Source organism: Bidens hawaiensis, unplaced genomic scaffold, assembly GCF_021521415.1.
Source record: "Bidens hawaiensis isolate Kalapana, Puna unplaced genomic scaffold, B.hawaiensis_p1.1 tig00010730_1, whole genome shotgun sequence".
NCBI lineage: Eukaryota > Viridiplantae > Streptophyta > Magnoliopsida > Asterales > Asteraceae > Bidens > Bidens hawaiensis.
This window is the reverse complement of record NW_027491820.1, coordinates 412,312-428,823: the sequence shown is the minus strand read 5'-3', so window position 1 is coordinate 428,823 and position 16,512 is coordinate 412,312. Positions and strand designations below refer to the sequence as shown.

The following is a 16,512-nucleotide window of genomic DNA, read 5'->3' as shown; positions in this document are numbered from 1 at the left end:
AGTCCCTATACAACAATAATTAACCTAATAAAACACAAATGAACATAATTTAAGAAACAAATATGATTTAGAAAATAACTCTCTTGAGATTTTTTTTTTGTTTAACAAGGAATTAGTTTCTTTTATAGATATTATTGTAGCAATTGGTAAGGCATGGACTTTATTCCTCTATTAATCTATCGTTGGATTGCGAATACTCAATACGTTATGTTTTCATCAGGTTATAATATTCAATAGCATGGAATTTTGTTTAACTTTTGACCATACCAAAAATCCATTTGACTCAATTATTTGAAAAATGCTTAAACTACATTGATTAGTTTCTTCGAGTATTTGAATATATTTTATAGATAAATGTTCTTTGATTATGTTTATCTTGATTTTTTGGTCATTGTTTTAAATGTATACCAACTATTTGGAGTCTGGCACTAAAACATCTGGATGATTTGGTTAAAGTGTCAAACTTGATAATTAGTTATATCTAGTAAAAGTCTTTAGAGAATAGTATGTTTTATGATATGTTACTTATCTATATATTAAATATAGATATCAACATCAAAATGCTGATGAGACAAGATTTATATGGGATACACTCTATAAGTGTGAAATGGCTCGAACATTGCTTTATTTAAAAAACTCCACGTACTCCAATTTGCTTAGAATTATTATTTCTGTCGACTTTCTTATAAAGACCACACAAAGTTCCAAAGAGTTCGTTCAATGTTACTCTGACTAAATCAAATCATATGCCTTACTAAATTCAAAACTTTGTAAAAATGACATAATTAGTGTCTAATTCTACCAAAATGTTGTTGCAATTATTAAAACGGTGGAAGTTTTTGACAAGGATGATGGAACATAATATCCCCAACTATGAATGTAAAGTCAACCTTTTAGTCGTTTTCTTAACATTATCTCCATAGCGTTGGCGTGCGAGAAACCATTTACTTGCATGGTAAAGGGTAAGGTTGATTAGTAATTTTATATTAAAAAGCCTAAAACTATTTAAAAAATCAAGTGTTTGTGACTATTGGAAAATAACTTTATAACCATTTTTTAAAAAGGCAAAATAAAAAAGCAATATTATCGAGGTCATGAGTTTTTTTTAACTTGTTGGCTTTTTAAAAAAGTCAATAAGTCATTTCTAAATTCAATCTCAAACAACCTTTTAATTTCGCATGTGATCATTGTATTAAAAAACCCTATAATTCAATAAGGCAATTCCAAACTCAATCCCAGACATCCTCTTAACTTCGCATGCAATACTTATATTGACAAATATATGGCCCGTTTTGAATGAATAATTTTTAGACATACAACTCCGTACATAATCACTTTGCAGAAACAACCTACAATTTGTTTGTGTATGAGCGGTTATAGAATTCTTACATTGTGTTTGAACTACACGGTTTCAAAATCTTATTAATAACAAACTAATAGATATTATGCATTTGTAGTCACATACTATATTTTTTCCATAAAAATAGGGATGTTTGATGACGAAATGCGAGCGAAAAGCTTAAACGTCATGCAAACTAGTTTACTAAATTCGAATGAAAAACTTATACGTCAGACAATCTCATTTACTACATGCAAGTCAAAAGCTTATACCGTACGTCATGCAACCTCGTTTACCAAACGCACTCATGTTTGTATTTAGGCAGCCGACTTTTTCGCATTTACTGAATGCGAGTGAAAAGCTTAAACGTCATACAATCTCATTCACTAAATGCAAGTGAAAAACTTATACGTCATAAAATCACGTGTACTCAATGCGTTTAAGTTAATTTGTATTTATCCGATAGACTTTTCGCCTATCCCATAACTAAACAAGACATTTGTTTCCATATATAATGTTACATGCATAACACAATTAAAAAGGTAAAATTTCATTTGTTAAAAACTTAATGTACTTTCTATTGTTATACACTTATAAGTTTGATGAAATAATTCAGTTTTGCTTACCAAAAGGGTCTATTTGTCACTCATTTAGAAGAGATCAACACAAATGGTTAACATTTAGCGGCGCAGCTTGTTGCCCGCTTTCCTTCTGTTTCGATGTAATCCAATAAACAATTAATAGTACTATCTAACTTAAATATTAAAAATTTAAAATAGTGTAAAATTCAATACCAATCATATTTAGTTTTTTTTTTAAATATAACTGGGGTCGAAAGCAGTAACCGAAGGAACCTTCGAAGATCCAACCACAGGATGCTACTTGAAGGAACCCGCCAACAACCCTTGGTGTACGCATTGTGTTTCATCAAGAATTCATCTCTCTCTGCTCTTGTTTCGTCGACAAGAAGTGGTCACTCTAGCTAGCCGATGCCTATACCCGACCCCTAAAGATAAATTAAAACTTTTGAATTGAATAATAAAATAGTATAGCCCAAAAGAAAAGAAAAGAAAAGAAAGCAAAACATTCAACATTCCAAAATAGCATTCTTGAAGCAGAGATAACTCAAAACAGATAAGAGAGAGAAGCGCAAGTCCTCTGACTGTATTCAACATTCTATTGAGAGAGAGAGAGAGAGAGAGAGAGATTAGAAAATGGTGGGATCATCTCTTTGACTTGTTCTTGCCGGCAACCGTCTATCTCTATCTTCTCCCTTTCTAAATACATCATCATCAATTCAGTTAATAAATATCATCATCTGTCAATATAAAGCGCGTTCAACTACCCAATTCTTTCTTTCATTTTACCATCATCATCATTTCATTTCACCATGAACCCAATTCAAACCCTTCTGATCTAATCTAATCTAATCACTTTCACTAGATCAATAACTGTTTTTGATTCAATGGGTGGAATGTGCGGCAAGCCGTCCGGCATCGACGCCGGCCGGAAAACTTCAACCTCACCGGAGAAGAAGGTGACAGCAGCTAGAGTTTCATCGGAGCCTCGGTCGAGACGGGCTGAGAGTTTTCGGGTGAAGAATAGAGGTGAAGTGAGAGCTGGGTCTATTGATAAGAGGTTGAATTCTTCAAGGAGAGTTAGAGATGATCTTTATCACAGTCATAATAATAGTATTAAGCATAGGGATGATAGAGAGGTTTCTGAGGTGTTTATTGCTAATATTCCGGGTTTCGGGGCGATACCGAAAGGGGTGAAGGGGAATTAATTGTTGCAGGCTGGCCGTCTTGGCTTGTGGATGTGGCTAGTGAAGCTATTGATGGAATGCTACCGAGACGGGCCGATACGTTTGAGAAGTTAGATAAGGTATAAGTTTGTCTAACTTGATGTATAATTAGCATTTTGTAGGCTGTTAAAATGGGTTGATTTTGACCTTTGGGACCATTTTACCTGGTTGGGACAAATAGTAATATTGTAAAAATTGAAGCTTTAAAGTAAAATATAATAAAAATAGCCTTCACAAATTTAGTTGTATAAATTGGAAGTAAACGTCCCGTTTTGAACCTTTGTAAATCGCATTTAGTTGCAAACAGATTATGATTTTGTAAAATTGCAAAAAACTACAATACATTTTAGGAAAAAAGAATGAATTTTGGATAATAATTGTTTTTTTTTTAATTTTTGTTTAATTTCTATAATAATTGTTCTTTTTCAAGATTCACAGTTTGTTTGCAACAAAATGCAAAGCACTAAGAGTTGAAAAGTCAACAGATAGAATTTATTTTTGCTACAGTAAAGAACAGGCATAATGGCTCAAAAATGTTGATTTATACCTGTTTTCTGAATTAAATGATAATAAATTAGTTTGTTTATAATTAATATCCTGATTTGGTTCTGATGTGTTGATGCAGATTGGACAAGGAACATACAGCAGCGTGTACAAGGCTCGTGACCTGACTAACAACAAAATTGTTGCTCTAAAACGAGTGCGTTTTGATAATATGGACACGGAGAGTGTCAAGTTTATGGCTAGAGAAATCCTTATTTTGCGAAGGCTTGATCATCCAAATATAATTAAACTTGAAGGATTAGTGACATCATCTGCTTCACGTAGTTTATATCTAGGTTTTGAGTATATGGAACATGATCTTACCGGACTTGCATCACTACCCGGTGTCAAATTCACAGAGCCACAGGTAATATCTTCATCACTATGTTTAACTTTTAACCAATATTATTAAAGTGCTTATAGAAACAATGGTGTTATTTGTAGGTTAAATGCTACATGCAGCAGCTGTTAAGTGGACTTGATCATTGTCATAGCCGTGGTATTCTGCACCGTGACATAAAAGGATCAAATCTTTTGATTGATAATAACGGGATTTTGAAGATTGCAGACTTTGGTTTAGCAAGTTTCTATGATAGTTATAATGGGTATGTGCCACTAACGAGCCGTGTTGTGACACTTTGGTATCGACCACCCGAGCTTCTATTTGGAGCTACTCGTTATGGAGTGGCTGTGGATTTGTGGAGCACTGGATGCATTCTCGGAGAGCTATATGCTGGTAAACCTATCATGCCAGGTCAAACCGAGGTAATACAAAAACTACATTTTTATGTTCAATAAAGTGATTAGAAGCTTTCTTAACGTTTTGACTTATGATTTGTATCTTGTAGGTTGAGCAGTTGCATAAAAGATTTAAGCTTTGTGGTTCACCGCCTGAAGATTATTGGAGGAAGTTAAAGTTACATCACTCCACGGCGTTCAAACCTTCACAGCCGTATAGGAGACGCATTGAAGACGCGTTTAAAGATGTTCCTTCTGTTGCTATACGGCTTATGGAAACTTTACTCTCAATAGATCCTTCACAAAGAGGAACTGCATTGGCTGCTCTTAAGAGTGAGGTAATCATTTTTTTTTTATTATTCTTTTTGTTTAATCGATGATTGAAATGGCTGTGTCATGCGTCAAAATGGGTTCAAGTCAAAACAGGCCTGATTAGAACTATGCTTTTGCATTGTTGTGCTGGCTGATGCATAGTTCAGCTGCTAAAGCTACACCTTTATTTATCAAATTTTTGTCATCTTTAGTTAGAAAGCTAAACACCATACATTTTTAATCTTGTAGTTCTTCACAACCAAACCACATGCTTGCGATCCTTCAAGTCTGCCAAATTATCCCCCGAGCAAAGAGATCGATGCGAAAGCAAGGGAGGAAAGAGCTAGAAGGTATGTATGTGTATATTTGTTTATATACATTTGAATTAAATATCCCTGATACTTAGCTTATTTGATTATATTAGATTAGATCGTTAATGGCACAATAATTCGGTATCTTAACTACTCAATGCAGGAGATCAAATTTATATATGTCTGTTGCCTAATCTATATGTATTGTGATTATAATAGTTGTCGACGCATTTGTTTGATCAAGGAGGTGAATGCTATAAGCAAATATTTGAATTAAATATCCCCGATACTTACCTTATTTGATTATATTAGATTAGATCGTTAGCGACAGAATAATTGGGTATTTTAACTACTAGATGTAGGAGATCAAATTAGTTCTGTCTGTTGCCTAATCTCTGTGTATCGTGATTGTAATAGTTGTTGACGTGTCCGTTTGACCATTGAAACCATAAGTAGTTTGTTTGATTTTCAAAGTCAAAGCATGCAATGTGTTGCTAACTAAAATTGTTACTGCAGACTAAGAGCAGAAGGCCAAAAGACTGAAAAGGAAAGTCAAGGTCCAAGAGAATATCGGGCGTTTCCAGCTCCTGAAGCTAATGCTGAATTAGTTGCATCAATGCAGGTACCCCACTCATTTTGTGACCTATTATTAGGCGACATGATTTGTCAAACAACATATTTTGATAGATAAACTAGTTCCAAAAAATAATATTGTTTGGTTTGACTATGATGCTATATTGTTTATTTGGCTGTTGGCTTATTGTATCCGATGACTTTTCTTCTATTCATACTTACTGTCTGGTTTTTAGTTTTAAATGTGTTTAGGTGTTGACTATTTGACTTTAATGGCGCTGAGTTGTCAAATTCAGGGAAACCTCAATTTAAAATGTTCATCCTTTTTTTTTTCTTTTTTAGAAAATAATTAATCTTTTGCAGACCAAGTTCTGATTTTCTTAATGTAAAAACTCAACTCTCAGCACAATTACTTGTATTAAACTACGTCACTTGTTACAATAGACCGCTTAAGTGTAACGCAATATGTTTGTAACGTTTAAAGACTGTTAGAGCAAATTCAAAGAGCAGGCATGATAGAGCAAATTCAAAGACTGTTTGTAACACAATTATTATTATTATTATTATTATTATTATTATTGTTGCTGTTGTTGTTGTTATTGTTGTTGTTATTATTATTATTATTATTTCTAACGTTTAAAGGCTGCCCCTGTAATTACTACAGAGAAGACATGATAGAGCAAATTCAAAGAGCAGAAGTGAGTATTTCAACCGAAACAAGAACGAGGGTATTGAAGAACAACAACCGAGACTGTCACATTACACCAACGGAGTTGGTGAATTCTATTCAGGATCATTGATGGTTGAAAATGGTAAAGACAAACATGAATTAGAATCATCAAGAAGGCTATCTCAAGATTCTTGGAAGATGAGGAAGCATGATCTTTCCGGGAGTATGTTAGCTGGAAGATCCACGTCAAACGGCAAACAACCACTCATGGTAACTACTTTCTTTTTTACTCAAAACATACCATGTCAAAACCAAGATAAATAATGTGTCATTTTTATTGATTTGTGATTATATTTTGTTTAGAATGGTGATGGATACAAGGGAAACAAGAAGATCCAATTCTCGGGTCCACTTGGTGCATCAAACGCAGAACAGATGCTAAAGGAACGCGATCACCATATTCAAGAAGCTGCAAGAAGAGCACGCCTTGATAAGACTAGGCTCACTCAGCACCACTCCGAGGCAACGATAAACCCTATTTATGTTTCCAGCGTCCACCGCAGACAACCCAGATAGATAGATATATATAATACATGTATATGCTTATGTAGAGAGAGAAAGATGACTGCTTTTCCCTATGACTATATAAAATGTACATACTACATAGTAATTATGTACCTTGGATCTCTTTAGTTTGGAATTTATTAGTTTTTTGAATATGGATCTATTCTATAGGTTTTTGTAGGTAATAATGTTCAAAGTGGTGAATTCAGGGAGCATAATGTTGTAATGGCATAGTGGTGGTCATCATGTATTTGCATACTGTAAAAATAACTTATTATAATAATTATATTTATTTAGATTTAAATAATAATTATTGCAATATACTTTGGCTTACAAAAACACTTTATTTTGTTATAAATTGTTATTCAATTTTTTTACAAATAATAGCGGTGGTTTGTTACATGATTATCGTGTTCTGTAAAGCTTTTGCTTGTATTTATTTTTCTCAAAACCTTTTTTTGAAGAGACAATAATGGAAATGGTACAGATGTATGGCAGAGGCTATAGAACTTCAACAACCAAAATTAAAAAAAAAATGTACTTCAGACCGTAAGTTATATTGTTTTGTTATTTTAACTTTTATGGTGTATATGTCGAAGTGGTTATACCATATGAGTTGAAACGGGGCACCCGTGGCAAGCTTTGAACCCATGCTTTGAACCTATCCGATAACACCACCGCCACCTATATATCCATGCAGGGACGACTCTAAGGGTGACGATGTGGGCGTCCGACCGGGGCACTTATTTTGGGAGCACAAAATTTTTAAAATTCCTGATGTTGTATATATAATACCCGAACGCCCATTAAAAATTGAAAAAGACCCATTACTTTTTATTAATCAATAAAAGTTAAATAAAAAAAAATATGAAATGAATAGGCGGGATAACAACAGCGTCGACTTCGAACACCAGCAGTCATGGTAGCATATGTAGAAAGGAGCTTTTCGAAATTGTAGTTATTGAAATCTTATTTACGATCCACAATGCCCCAAGATAGACTTAGCGGGTTGATGATGATAGCTCTCGAGTACGGAATATTAGAGAGCATAAACTACGAAAAGTTGATTCACCAAATTGCTATCAAGAATGTAAGGAGAACTTCAAAAAGCCTCGGTTAGCTATTAGCCTATTCAGTATGCCATAAACTGATTCAAATATCATTATTGCCATAACTTTAATCGTTGTTTAAAAAAATGTTTATATGTTTTAGCTAGCTTAATCTGCTTGTAATATCATGTTTTGAAGATTTCTTATTGATATTTTTAAGACTCAATTTACACTTTGAAAACACTTCTTTGATATTTCTTGTTTATTATTCATATTATCATTAATAACAATAAAGGGGAAACTAAAGCCAACCGATTCCATGTTTTAAACCACAAACTTAAGTGTTAACTCAGTCTTTCAAATCACAACCAAACTATACTTATGGGCCTTTTTTTATACACCTCAATTTAGTAATCAGCTTTTTTTTTGTTGTAAACTACAGTTTATAGTAAATGACAGTTTGATATCACATGGGATTTATTTATTAGGACCCGTATTTGTCTAGTACAAGGGGATTTATTTATTATTATTATTTTCTTTTTTAACATTTCACTTACTTTTGTTTTAGCCTATGATATGACATGGACGGTAACACTGCATTCTCGGGTTTAAAATATAATGAAAAGAAATGATAAGATTGGATAGGGGAAGAAAGGAAAATAAATTATATATTTAAAAGACATTCTCAAGTTAAAATAAAAGAATAGAAAAAAAAGTGTTAATTACATTCTTGAGTTAGATTGGAAGGAAAAGATTGGAAAAAAAAATTGTGACTTTACAATCATATCCTTATTGTTGAATTAGATAGAAAGAAAAAGATACAGTTAATTAGTAATATTATACATGATTATATACTTTCATTCTGAATAAAAGTTTTTTTTTTTTAAACCCTTAAATAAAAGTCTCAATAGAGTGTAAATATATCATGTTATATTTGACTTACTAGTGACTGGTGTAGCAGGGGTGGTTTGGGATCACATATTTATATTATTTTTACCTCACCTTTGGAAGTCAGCCGTAGTCTGGCGCCCGGTGTTACCCCTGATTTGATTTCAGGTAAAAGTAAAGCATACATACATACATACATACATACATACATCATCTGTTGGCTGCTGTTTTAGAGGACGATCCTCGTCCTCATCACTATATACTTACCTCATCGATTTCATCTTCCTTTTACTTCCATCTGATTTTTATTTTTTATTCATTTTTAATTATCACTCGATCTTGTCTTAGAACACATATAGAATTTGTTTTCTCTTTTAATTTTAACATGTTGCCAAGTGCCAACATTATTTTAATCTCATCAACAGTTTAGACTAGACTAGAATAGTTGCTGTATGTCTTCACTTTAGCCTGATTTTGTATTCTATTATCATTTATATGATTGGTCTGGTCATCATGATCATGTGGATTAATGCTAAATTTGATTCTTTTAAGTAAAAAAGCCTCATCATCTGCTAAACTTACTTGTAATATTAATATTAATAAATGGGGCTTTTTTTTCTTTGTATGCTTTTATTTTGTTTTTCTTAATTGATCAAAAATCTGATTGTCTCACTGTTATTTTGCATGCTAAAGTGTTGACCTATTCAACTGCAATTGTTTCAACAAATACCAAACTTGGATGCTATGTAGTAGTAATAAAAGCTTTTAAATTAAAATGAGCCACTGCAAAAGTCTTTCTATGCTTTTAATTAAACTTGTTTATCACATGAATTTTGTTTTTGTTGCATGTTGATCCTATGGCAGAAAGAAGAAAATGGTGATGTGGGTCTTCGGGTACGGCTCTCTGATCTGGAAAGCAGGATTTCAGTATGATGAGTGTCTTGTTGGTTTCATCAAAGACTATCGCCGTGTCTTCTATCAAGGTAAACTTGTTTGCGTTTTAAAGCTTAAAGAAAGAACATAACTGCTTTTATTGTTAAATTATGGTAGGAAGCACCGACCACAGAGGCACTCCAGAGCATCCAGGAAGAACTGTTACTTTGGAGCCTGCACAAGGGGAGGTTTGTGTAAGTATCTTTGCTTTCTTTTTGTTTTACATTAATATATTGTAAAATAAGAATCATCAAATTCATCATCATTTGGTTGGTAAGACAGTTGCTTTAAATCTACCTTAATTAGTAATCTACAGTCCTATTTTGTGGTCCACGTGATGTAATATTTCCATGTTATATACATTTTAATTTTCTAAAATTTTTAGTTGCATTGTAACAAGTATTGATGAGTTTCCAACCTATTTTAGTGGGGCGTCGCCTACAAGGTGTCGAGGAAGGAAGATCAAGAAGTTGCATTAACGGTATTGCCATCTAGTTCTGTTGTATATGTAAATTTGCTGTTATTAAATCTTAATATCAATATCCTTTTGGGCATTCAATGAGGGCAAGTTTTTAATTTCACTATCTTTATTACACCTTCATTGTGGCCGACAGAAAAAATCAGCACTTGACCTGACATACACATATTGTGTAGTGCTAGCTATACACCAAAAATGTCATTTACAAAAGATACGTTTTAGAAATTGACTTTTAGAAGTTGAATCCGAACTGGGTCGCAGTTTTGTTTTATGATATTTGTAGTATAAAACAATAGTTTAATTATTTGCGGATGTCAGATGGTGATTGTCTTGCATGCAGCATGGTAATATGATTAAGTTTACCATACATGAAAACAGTTTCGTTGGTTGTAAATAAGTGGAGTTTTGTTATTTGATTTATTTCCAGTATCAGCTTTTACTTGCACTTGGAATCTTGTTAATTGCATACATACATTCATACAATATGTTAAAGTAAAGCTGAGTTGTTGTATTTCAGTATCTGGAAGTGAGGGAGAAGCAATACGACCAGAAGGCTTATGTTGATTTCTTCACTGTAAGTCTTTTACCTTTTCTTGTTGATAAATAACAGTTGATGGATATGTTTCTCATGATACAGTAAACATTTCAGAATGAGACGGATTCATCACCGGCTGTTAGCGGGGTAATGGTGTAAGTGACTGAAAAGCAATCCCCTCCATTGAATTGTTAAGATGATAACATATAACTATATCTCTGTCCAGATATATAGCATCTCCAGAGAAGGTCAATAGGAACTACTTGGGACCGGCTACAGTTGAAGAGATTGCCAAGTATGTGTTCTCTAAACCTGCTCTTCGTTTTTCGAGCCTTCCACTTATGTTCCATATTAATTGGTTGGTTTGGGTTGTGGTTACTGGTTGCTATGGTAATAAATAGAATAAGAGCCATTGCTGTTCCGTAGTATGGGGGACTATCCTAATAGATTGGTAGTTGTAAGATCGGCTCAATTGATTTGACTTGTTCCTTCTTCTCTGCATATTACTTTCTTTCACAAAGCATAACAGTGAGCTTGTTTATATATATACTTGCATATTCCATATTGTTTATATGCTAGGAAGCTGCGTCGAGGGTGATGCACATTACACTAGCATCGAATCACAAGGAGTGTGCATCAACTCTTTTAGTTGATCAGTTATATTCATTTTTCATTTTCAGGCAAATTGTTAATGCAGAAGGACCCTCTGGACCCAACAGAGACTACCTTTTCAACCTAGAAAAGACACTGCTTCAAATGGGTAAAGCTTTTGTTTACTTCAATCTATGGTATTAAGTCATGTTCAGACGGGTCAAAGCGCCTACATTTTTTTCTTTTTAGACTGGTCAAAGCAGTTTTGACCAGTTTCCTCTTTTAGTGCACTACTACATGTTTGACTCGTTAAGAGTAGCATACAACTCAAATTCACTAATTTTTGCATAAGCCCGTTGATTATGACATGTAAATAAACTTTTGTGTGGGTAATCAATCATCTCTTATTTGTAGGATGCAAGGATGAACATGTAATGAAGATTGCAGATGAAGCAAGGAGATTGATCCGAGGGTCTGAGGAATGAATTCCGGTTAAAAAATATTTGAATAATCTATTCATGTTACAATCCATTGTTAAGCATCACTTCACATCCTCAAACAATATCATTCTTGCTATTAATTTAACCAGCTACAAGAACTGCATGCAAAAGTGATCAAGATAGTACCTAGTATTTTCTTGTGTTTGTTCTTTGTATAAAAAAGTAAATTGGGGATTATCCCTTTTGTTGGTATAATATCATATTTACCCAACAAAAAATCATAATATGAAACTTACCATTTTTAAATTATGACATGTATATTCTTAAAACATTCATTAGGATGGGAGTTTGACGTTGGAAGAATGAGAATGGTGTAACAGTAATATTACGGATTATATTTAATAAACTGGCTAAAGCGGAAAGTTTAGTTATTTTAGTTAGGTGTCTTTATTATTAATTTTTGGTTGTGTAAAGTATTATATTATACAAATTTTAGGATATATATATATATGTTTTTTGAGTAGCTTATATAAAAAGACTGGTTTGAAAATTGAAAGTGAGAATAGGAATGGTGGTAGTGAGCTAATGTGATGTGCTTGGGACAAAATAGGCAAGAGGTGGTCTTTTATGGCTTAAGTTGACGGTTCCTGGTATTCATAGCATTTAGAAGTTCAATGTTAACAGGTTGACAAAGTGAGACAGTGCAAAGCCTAAATTGTGTACTTGAGTTGTGCCAACAGTATCTACAAATGAGAATATTCGATATTTAAAAGATGTTGAACTCTTTTAAAAGATTTAAATCTTGTAGAAGATCACACGCTGCTGTTTGCTATGGCTGGAGTTAGTTTCATTTGAAATGGAAAGTTTTGACGAGGTAAGCTATGTTTTTGGGCACTTGGGCTAATGTTCAGTCTTCTTAGCTTTGTGACAAGGATTTCTCACAAATCACAAACAGAAGTTGAAAAATCATTTGAGCTTGGGTGTGGTATGAATAGTCTCTATATTCCAAGTACTGCTTCAAATGCTACTTTATAGTCATTGTATCATATTTTAATGCATGATGGACGACATTGGACGTTAGTCTTATTTAGTTGACCGTCCCCATCTTTTATCCGCTCCATGTTCGTGGTCGTTCCTTTAGTTCCTGACTATCAAGTGTACCATTTGAACTCATAGTAAAAAATGACATAAAAATAATAAGAAAATATTCACAAATGATATATATTTTCTTCTATCATGTTTATTTACTTTATTCTCATACGTATCCCTACCTTCGTTATCTACACGATCACAAGAAACAAAAAAAGGGGGGGGGGGAATGAGATGTAGCCTAACTAAGTAAGCAGGATGCTCACTTTCTTCTGAAGATACCTATATATTTGAGTGAATGAATTTGGTTCATCAGCAGATTTGATACAAAATCTTGCAACTGCTAACAGTCCTTTAACCTCTCTAGAATCGTAATCGCTTCCAAGATCAGGGTCAATCATGTTATGGATTGATGTCGGGAAACAAGATTCTTCGATCCATTGGCTCAGATCCGTGCCCGTTTTGTCTGATGATTGGCCCGTTATCAGCTCTAGAATCAACAACCCAAGCTCATACATTATGTTCCCATACACCTGCCCTGTCCTTTCTATATAACACACAAAATTTCAAAATACATATCATAAATAATTAAAATTAAAATATATATATGTATATAATTTGCATACTATATGACCCTCTAATATCTTCATATAAGGATGATTAGTTTTAACTCCGAGCAATTTTCTTATATTTAAATAAAACGAGTCAAACTAAAAACATATCGAGAAGTGCCCAAAACATATTCTTCAATGCATACAACTTCATTAATCACTTTTTTCCTAAAATTTATACAGCTACTGTAATAACATAGTTACGATAACACTTTGATTATTTATAACTAAATAAAAAATGGATAAAGTCTATACCATTATAACTTGAAGTCCGCCTTGCTGTAATGTGATTGCTACCCGAACCAAGAAGTCCAACATCAGAGAGCTTTTATGACAAAGATTAAAAATAAATAAATAAATATATAACTTCATCCAAAGAATTGCAGCTTACAGAAGTATGCACCTAAGTCCTCAAGGGTTACACGTTTGGTCCTTGGAATGGTTAGACGTTAACCATTCTGTTACATTATTATAAGTTGACCAAAATACCCATAATTTTAGGACCAAAATTATAATATAGACATACACAGATGTAATTTTTTCTCTCAAAAGTAAAACCGATTCAGGAAATTTGTTTACCTTTGCATTGTAATTCTCATCAAGCATAATGGTACTTGAACTGATGGAGACGTGATATACGGGCGGGTCACAGAAGAAATGTAAATATTCCTGTGTGGTACAACTTTTAAATATTCTTTCATGAACAGAATTACAAAGATATTATAAGATTAAAAAACATACTAAAGCAGCAGCCACACCAACAGCAATCTTTAGCCTGATTCTCCAATCTAAAGGAGTCTTCAAAGGATCTAAAATCATATAAACAAACTTCAACAAAAACTTCATTATAAATAAACATAAAATATTTCACCAGAAATTACCATTTAAATGCTCCTTTAGGCTTCCATTTTCCACATTTTCAAACACAAGAAACCTGAAAATCGAAAATCATAAACCTAAAAACACAATGCTAAGTTGCTAACAACGTGCTATTAATATGTTCATATCATGTGTTAACATTGGGGGTACCTTTTTCTTCCAACAGAAAATCCATTAAGTGCAACAATGTGACGATGATGCAAGCGTCCCAAAAGTTGTACCTCCCGATAAAAGGAATCATCATCTTGTTGATCAACAAGGTGTATTTCTTTAACAACAGCAAAACGACCATTTTGAAACTTGGCTTTATAAGAAGAAGCCCCGTGAGAAGACGTCCCTATGACTCTACTGAAAGCGTCTGTTGCATTCTTTATGTCCTTATAAGAGAACCGCCTCAAGAAAGTTACCGGAACTTAAAGAAAAAAGAAACAAAGAAATAAAATCATTCAACTGTTTACCTTGCCAATAATCCGATTATTTTAACCCTAAATAACTGGAAAATCAGAATCATAAACAACTTGATCAAATTTTGCATTATCATTGTGTCACTGAATTCTTAATTCAACGTTTACAGCTCAATTACACACAGACTAGTCAATTTCACTTTTGACTTTTGAAGTCAAACAAGTCAATTCAGATTGAAGAATTAATACAGGTTCCTTAATCATAGACAAATTGTATACTCCACATATCCTGGTTTTATTTACATATAAAACCTTTTGTCTATTATTTTACGATAAATCTTGATCAGCATGGAATCTTTAAGAAAGAGTTGTTTGACCACAAAAAGTCAAACAAGTTAATCAAATTTTGCGTTGTCATCATGTCACCGAATTCTCAATACAAACATTTACAGCTTAATGTATACACAGACTAGTCAACTTGACTTTTGACAAAGTCAATCTAGATTGAAGAAATAATGCAGGTTTCTTTAACCATATAAAAACTTGTTGGATTATTTTCCGATGAATCTTGATGAGCATGGAATGAATCTCCAAGAACGACTCACAAAACGTCAAATACCATTCAAGAAACATGTAAATCTTAAACATGTAATATAGGGTGAGAATACCCATTCCAATTCCGGTACTATTTCTGCCCTAATTGAAGAGTTAAAAACACAGCACAGAAGAGATCTATCTATAACCGTTGTTCAGAATTACAGAAACCCTGAAGATTCTAGCACCAAAACTTGAGCAAATAATAAGATGAAAACATTGGTTACCTGAGCGAGATCGGAGTATGGGTGTTATTTTGAAGAAGAAGCTGTCGTTCATCTTTACAGGAAGAATCGGGTATTATTATTATTATTCCAGAAAGAAAGAAATCGAATGAATTGTAAAATGCGTAGTACAAGTGTGTGTGTGTGTGTGAATGTGTGATCTGTAAAATGGAAGAATCTATTCTTTTTCCATTCAGAGTTTGTTAGTTACATTACACGTAACCCACGCCGCGAAAGAAAGTGGATTTTTACCCACGCTTTCTACCGGACACCAACGTTTCAAGGAAAGCTATAATAATAATAATAATAATAATAATAATAATAATAATAATAATAATAATAATAATAAATTACAATCATTATTAACCGATAGCCCATGCTCTAGTGTTTGGGTTCTTCAGTAACAATCCAAGTTCGGTCTTTATTTATGTTACTTTGGATGGATCCAACTTCCTACAAAGGGTTTAGTGAGAAGTTTGTTTATGTTCGTGTGTTTAATAACTAAACTAACATGAACAAAGAATTTTGTTTAGTAAATTGTTAACGAACCACCCGCTTGTCCGACAAAAACTTAACAGACGAACACAAACAAGCTATCGTGTGATTCGGTTTGGTTTGTTTACAGCCCTACTCTTTCGTATTACGGTTTTGTTATTACAAATTAAATATATAAATCTATGTGAACAAGCTTGAAAAACATTTGGAACTATTATGCATATTGCGTGCGTCTCAATCGTTCTCAAAAAGGCACTTGATCACTACGTTACTTAGCAACAACTAATTAAGAAAAGTGAAAAATTGATTCAATATTTAAACCGCTCACTTACAAAAAGTCGCATATTAATACTAATCGTTGTCGGTTTAGAGCATGATCAATGGGGAAGCCCCCCCCCCCCCTCCATGACAGATTCAAACATTTTACAAACAAAGCACTGGAGATGCT

The 16,512-nt window shown here is 33.3% G+C and overlaps 2 protein-coding genes and 1 pseudogene across 3 annotated transcripts; 2 read left to right on the top strand and 1 right to left on the bottom strand.

Annotated features, from left to right (window-relative positions):
• Nucleotides 1–2,781: 2,781 nt before the first annotated feature.
• Nucleotides 2,782–6,994, top strand: LOC143535980 (putative serine/threonine-protein kinase At1g54610; annotated as a pseudogene). Its single transcript, XR_013135809.1, has 8 exons — nucleotides 2,782–3,223; nucleotides 3,769–4,053; nucleotides 4,131–4,451; nucleotides 4,535–4,762; nucleotides 4,986–5,086; nucleotides 5,564–5,669; nucleotides 6,285–6,560; nucleotides 6,654–6,994. The product of XR_013135809.1 is annotated as a putative serine/threonine-protein kinase At1g54610 (transcript).
• A 2,650-nt stretch (nucleotides 6,995–9,644) lies between these two features.
• On the top strand, nucleotides 9,645–11,928 carry LOC143535955 (gamma-glutamylcyclotransferase 2-3-like). The gene is made up of 8 exons (XM_077030064.1): nucleotides 9,645–9,774; nucleotides 9,842–9,918; nucleotides 10,152–10,205; nucleotides 10,720–10,776; nucleotides 10,852–10,892; nucleotides 10,964–11,032; nucleotides 11,418–11,497; nucleotides 11,743–11,928. The coding sequence occupies exons 1-8, from the start codon at nucleotides 9,666–9,668 to the stop codon at nucleotides 11,811–11,813; spliced, it is 558 nt and encodes a 185-aa protein (XP_076886179.1). The 5' UTR covers nucleotides 9,645–9,665; the 3' UTR covers nucleotides 11,814–11,928.
• Nucleotides 11,929–13,038: 1,110 nt separating this feature from the next.
• On the bottom strand, nucleotides 13,039–15,631 carry LOC143535954 (putative receptor-like protein kinase At1g49730). The gene is made up of 7 exons (XM_077030063.1): nucleotides 15,573–15,631; nucleotides 14,498–14,759; nucleotides 14,350–14,402; nucleotides 14,210–14,277; nucleotides 14,048–14,137; nucleotides 13,724–13,793; nucleotides 13,039–13,404 (listed from the first exon to the last, which is right to left on the bottom strand). Exons 1-7 carry the CDS (start codon nucleotides 15,622–15,624, stop codon nucleotides 13,103–13,105), a joined length of 897 nt encoding a protein of 298 aa, XP_076886178.1. The 5' UTR covers nucleotides 15,625–15,631; the 3' UTR covers nucleotides 13,039–13,102.
• Between the last annotated feature and the right edge of the window lie 881 nt (nucleotides 15,632–16,512).